Raw genomic sequence first — 5,819 nt, 5'->3', positions numbered from 1 at the left:
AATGGATCAAGCTGACAGGATGAGGACTTAAGCCCCCAGTATACTCCCGCGTATGTCCATACGCAGAGGTACGCACGTACAAATGCGGAGGTATGAGCGTACCCACCAGGGCATGTCTGTGTAAAGCTCAATTTTTACGACCGCGTACGTGGTGTAGCACAATAAACTGCCCAGCGATGGACTGTTTTGTATGCTACACCAATGCATTAAATTCCCCTTCTTCGTCCCTGATCTGGCCTTTTTTTTGTTTTTTTGCCAAGAGGCAAGTGATCTCTTCCTCCTCCGTTGATTCCATGACTGAAATGGTGAGAAATGAAGGAATTTGTCACGAGCTAATTAAACTCAGGTCCAGCGTGACTGCGAGAGGGTCTGGAGATTTGCTGGTGTGCTGGTCTAATGTGTGGGTTGCGCAGAGCCAGCGCTCCATTTATTTTTTTTTTTTTTTAGATCTTTTTATTAACAACATCCCCTCCCTGGGCTGCCACCTTACCGTGGTGGAGGGGTTTGAGTGTCCCAATGATCCTAGGAGCTATGCTGTCAGGGGCTTTATGCCCCTAGTAGGGTCACCCATGGCAGACAGGTCCTAGGTGAGGGACCAGACAAAGTGCAGCCCAAAAACCCCTTTGATGAGAAAAATAAACGGACCTAATGTTCCCTTGCCCGGACGTGGGTCACCGGGGCCCCACTCTGGAGCCAGGCCTGGAGGTGGGGCACACGGGCAAGCGCCTGGTGGCTGGGCTTTTACCCATGGAGCTCGGCCGGGCACAGCCCGAAGAGGAGACGTGGGTCCCCCTTCCCATGGGCTCACCACCTGTGGGAGGGGCCAAAGGGGTCGGGTGCAATGTGGGATGGGTGGTGGCCGAGGGCGGGGACCCTGGCGATCGGATCCTCAGCTACAGAAGCTGGCTATTGGGACGTGGAATGTCACCTCACTGGTGGGGAAGGAGCCTGAGCTGGTGTGTGAGGCTGAGAGGTTCCGGCTAGAAATAGTCGGACTCACCTCTACGCATGGCTCGGGCTCTGGAACCAGTTTCCTTGAGAGGGGCTGGACACTCTTCCACTCTGGAGTTGCCCCTGGTGAGAGGCGCCGAGCAGGCGTGGGCGTACTTATTGCCCCCCAACTTGGTGCCTGTGTGTTGGGGTTCACCCCAGTGAATGAGAGGGTGGCCTCCCTCCGCCTACGTGTGAGGGGACGGGTTCTGACTGTCGTTTGTGCTTATGCACCAAACGGCAGTTCAGATTATCCACCCTTTCTGGAGTCCTTGGAGGGGGTACTGGAAAGTGCACCTTCTGGGGACTCCCTTGTTCTGCTGGGGGACTTCAATGCTCATGTGGGCAATGACAGTGAGACCTGGAGGGGTGTGGTTGGGAGGAACGGCGCCCCTGATCTGAACCAGAGTGGTGTTCTGTTGTTGGACTTCTGTGCTCGTCATGGATTGTCAATAACGAACACCTTGTTCAAGCATAAGGGTGTCCATATGTGCTCTTGGCACCAGGACACCCTAGGCCGCAGTTCGATGATCGACTTTGTCATCGTCTCATCTGATCTGCGGCCACATGTCTTGGACACTCGGGTGAAGAGAGGGGCGGAGCTGTCAACTGATCACTACCTGGTGGTGAGTTGGCTCCGATGGTGGGGGAGGATGCCGGTCAGACCTGGCAGACCCAAACGTATTGTGAGGGTTTGCTGGGAATGTCTGGCAGAGTCTCCTGTGAGACGGACTTTCAACTCCCACCTCTGGGAGAACTTTGAACATGTTCCGAGGGAGGTGGGGGACATTGAGTCTGAGTGGACCATGTTTCGTGCCTCTATTGTCGAGGCGGCTTACCAGAGCTGCGGCTGCAAGGTTGTCTGTGCCTGTCGTGGTGGCAACCCTCAAAACCGATGGTGGACACCGTCGGTGAGGGATGCTGTCAGGCTGAAGAAGGAGTCCTATCGGGCCTTTTTGGCCTGTGGGACCCCGGAAGCAGCTGATGGGTACCGGCAGTCCAAGCGACATGCGGCTCGGGTGGTTGCTGAGGCAAAAACTCGGGCATGGGAGGAGTTCGGAGAGGCCATGGAGAACAACTTCCGCACGGCTTCGAGACGATTCTGGTCCACCATCCGGCGTCTCGGGGGGGAAAGCGGTACGCCACCAACACTGTTTATAGTGGGAGTGGTGTGCTGCTGACCTCAACTTGGGATATTGTGGGTCGGTGGGCGGAATACTTTGAAGACCTCCTCAATCCCACCGGCACGTCTTCCACTGAGGAAGCGGAGCCTGGGGACTCTGGGTCGGGCCCTCCAATCTCTGGTGCCGAGGTCACCGAGGTGGTTAAAAAGCTCCTTGGTGGCAGGGCCCCAGGGGTGGATGAGATTCGCCCAGAGTTCCTTAAGGCTCTGGATGTTGTAGGGTTGTGTTGGCTTACGCGACTCTGCAATATTGCGTGGACATCGGGGGAAGTTCCCCTGGATTGGCAGACTGGGATGGTGGTCCCCCATTCAAAAAAGGGGACTGTAGAATGTGTTCCAACTACAGGGGAATCACGCTCTTAAGCCTCCCTGGTAAGGTCTATTCAGGGGTTCTGGAGAGGAGGGTCCGTCGGATAGTCGAACCTCGGATTCAGGAGGAACAGTGCGGTTTTCGTCCTGGCCGTGGAACACTGGACCAGCTCTACACTCTCAGCAGGGTCCTGGAGGGTGCGTGGGAGTTTGCCCAACCAGTCTACATGTGCTTTGTGGACTTGGAGAAGGCGTTCGACCACGTCCCTCGGGGGGCCCTGTGGGGGTTACTCTGGGAGTATGGGGTACTGGGCCCTTTGATACAGGCTGTTAGGTCCCTGTATGACCGGTGTCAGAGCCTGGTCCGCATTGCCGTCAGTAAGTCGGGCTTGTTCCCGGTGAGAGTTGGACTCTGCCAAGGTTGCCCTTTGTCACCGATTCTGTTCATAACTTTTATGGACAGAATTTCTAGGCGCAGCCAAGGTGTTGAGGGGATCCGTTTTGGTGGCCTTAGGATTGCATCTCTGCTTTTTGCAGATGATGTGATCTTATTGGCTTCATCAGATCGTGATCTACAGCTTTCGCTGGAGTGGTTCGCAGCCGAATGCGATGCGGCCGGGATGAAGATCAGTCCCTCCAAATCCGAGGCCATGGTCTTGAGCCGGAAAAGGGTAGAGTGTCCTTTCCGGGTCAGGGAGGAGGTCCTACCCCAAGTGGAGGAGTTCAAGTATCTTGGGGTCTTGTTCACGAATGAGGGAAAAATGGAGCGTGAGATCGATAGGCGGGTGGGGTTAGGGGATGTTGGGCCATTGTCTCACAAATTCTACTTTAGCGTTGTGCAAACTGCATGTTTGTGGCAAAATGTTTGGGGTGTGGCCCGATAAGGACAAAGCCTTGCACGTGCTTCCTGATTAGGCCTCACATGCGGCCTTGTCTCACACAGCTGCTTCCTGATTAGGCCTCACATGTGCTCAGGGGTGCGGCCTTGTCTCACACAGCTGCTCAGGGGTGCGGCCTTGTCTCACACAGCTGTTAGCAATTTAATTAGTGACTGTATAAGAGGCAGAGCTGGCAGGATTTGACACTCAGTCAGTGGCCTGCACGAGAAGGAGACACACCAGACGACTCAGCAGAGGTAAGATCCACCCACCCACCCATCCATCCATCCACCCATCCATCCACCCATCCATCCACCCATCCATCCATCCATCCACCCACCCACCCATCCATCCACCCATCCATCCATCCATCCATCCATCCATCCTGACTGTGTTTTCTTCTTTTTCAGAAGCTTAGAGTTATGCCGCCCCGTCGTGGATCTGCCACGTGTCCAATTTGTTTGAAGACTTATTATGCCATGTCAAACCATCTCCAGCGAACGCACTCGGTCAAGAATGTGGAAGAGAGAAAACTGTTGTTGAACTTGGCGTCTGGACGAGTAAATGTGAGGAACGGCAAATGCCCAGTTGAAGCATGCTCCTACAGTTCTGGCCGCCTGGATAAACACCTGTTCAAGGCACACCCAGCGTTAAGTACTGCCGTGAAAGGTAAAATGCTTGACGCTGTGAGGAGGGCCAAGACTATTGAGCTTCTCCAAGCTCTCGCGGACACGGAGCCTTCTCCTCCCCTGACCTCCAGCCTCTCCGTGGAGGGCTTGGACGCCGACTGTGAAAATGAAGTGTCGGGAGCCACCTCCTTCTCGCCGTCCCCCCGTTCAGACGAGGATGTGCCCGGCCCGTCGTCTGCCGTCCCTGACTCGACCGGGGCATCTGCTTGTGAGGAGCAGGTGCCAGAAGCTCGTTTTCCTGCATCTATCGGTAAGTCGTGTCCTCGACACTTTCTAAACGTGGCCTGGGCGTGAATAACCTTTTGCTTTTTGTCTGCTCAACCAGTCACTTTTGTGGAAAGCTACAAGCGTTTTCTGGAGGGCGGGTGCCCCAGCGCCAAACGCCGGGAGAACGTGGGGTCTGCTGTGAATCGGGTCAGTTGTTTTCTCCAGCGTATGGCGTCTGGTTGTAATCAGCTGGGCACCTGGCTCTTCCTGGATGACGTTGGGCGTATTCAAAGGTAAGCTGGTTTGTGGTGGTCGCCATGCATGCCTTTCAAACGACTAAAATGGCAACGTTTTTCTGCAGTTGTGCGCACGAGCTGATGTCGCAGGGGAGAACCGTCACCACTGCCTGCACTCATCTCAAGAACGTGTACCAGTTCCTCGAGTATTTTACAGAAACTCCTCCACCATCATGCAGGTTGTCAAGAGCCCAGCAAATCGGTGTCTTGAGGGCATTGAAGAACTGCATTCGCCAGCTGCGTAAAGACGTGGTGCTTCACCAAATAACAGTTAAAGATGCCAAGGTGTCGCGCATCATTTCAGCACAGACCCTAACAAAGTGCCGGGACTTGGCCCGCTCCAGAATCCCTCAGCTGCTTGGTAAGACTTTTTATCTCTTCTCCCAATCCTCCTCTCTTTCTATAACTTTAAACCACTCTCTCGCCATCTCTCTCAACCCCCTCAGACATGATGGAGGACGACAAATCCCCCGAGCTGAGGCATCGCTTCTACGGCTACTTTTCTGCCCTGATCGCCTCTGTCTACGGTCACCGGATTGGCGTTCTTATTGGCATGGCTGTGTCTGAGGTGGAAGCTGCCAAGGCACGTCATCAGTCAGAGTCTCTGGGCTTCGTTGTGAATGTACGTAGTGAGGTACTAGGTCGACGCGTGGCACGCAGGTGAGCCAACTAATTTTGCATGCCTCCTTCCCCAGGTGAGGGAGCACAAGACAAACGGTGCCTTCGGTATGGCACAGATCTACTTGAACCACGAGGAGTTCTCCTGGGCTGAACGGTGGCTAAATATGCGGGCTGCTCTGTCTCTGCCGGAGGGGAGGTTTCTCCACACCACTTCTAACAGCCCGGGCAAGATTCTCCTCAAGTATCTCCGGGTGGTGTGGGAGGAGATGGGGCTTCCAGGATTACCTTCCTTCACAGACATCAGAACGTCTGTGGCTACGCATGTACGGTGCCTGCTGCTAATGTACCCTCACGTTTCAGTATAGTGAACATGATGGTCTTTTGTAACGACATTTATTTATTTTCGCTTTTCTTTTTTTCCCCAGGTAAAGAACTTTCACAGCGCTGAGGTTCGCCGAAGATTGGCCAACTTCATGTGTCATGACACCTCGACCGCTGACAGATTCTACGCAATGCATCTCACCGCTGAGCAAGCGAGAACGATCAGAGTGCTTTTCGAGCAGTCGACATCCAACGCAGAGGCCCAGGCAGGAGAGCCGTGATTCAGAGACGGGCTAGATGGGCGTCAGTGAGGCCCAATGTCGCT

At 54.6% G+C, this 5,819-nt stretch overlaps 1 protein-coding gene across 1 annotated transcript; it reads left to right on the top strand.

Moving 5' to 3' along the window:
• Nucleotides 1-4,034: 4,034 nt before the first annotated feature.
• On the top strand, nt 4,035-5,775 carry LOC119421255. The gene is made up of 6 exons (XM_037688632.1): nt 4,035-4,299; nt 4,375-4,549; nt 4,618-4,913; nt 4,999-5,174; nt 5,248-5,496; nt 5,599-5,775. Exons 1-6 carry the CDS (start codon nt 4,035-4,037, stop codon nt 5,773-5,775), a joined length of 1,338 nt encoding a protein of 445 aa, XP_037544560.1.
• The last annotated feature ends 44 nt before the right edge of the window (nt 5,776-5,819 follow it).

Source organism: Nematolebias whitei, chromosome 15 (assembly GCF_014905685.2).
Source record: "Nematolebias whitei isolate Nwh7 chromosome 15, NemWhi1, whole genome shotgun sequence".
In the NCBI taxonomy this organism is placed as follows: domain Eukaryota; kingdom Metazoa; phylum Chordata; class Actinopteri; order Cyprinodontiformes; family Rivulidae; genus Nematolebias; species Nematolebias whitei.
This window is presented reverse-complemented; position numbering and strand designations above follow the sequence as displayed.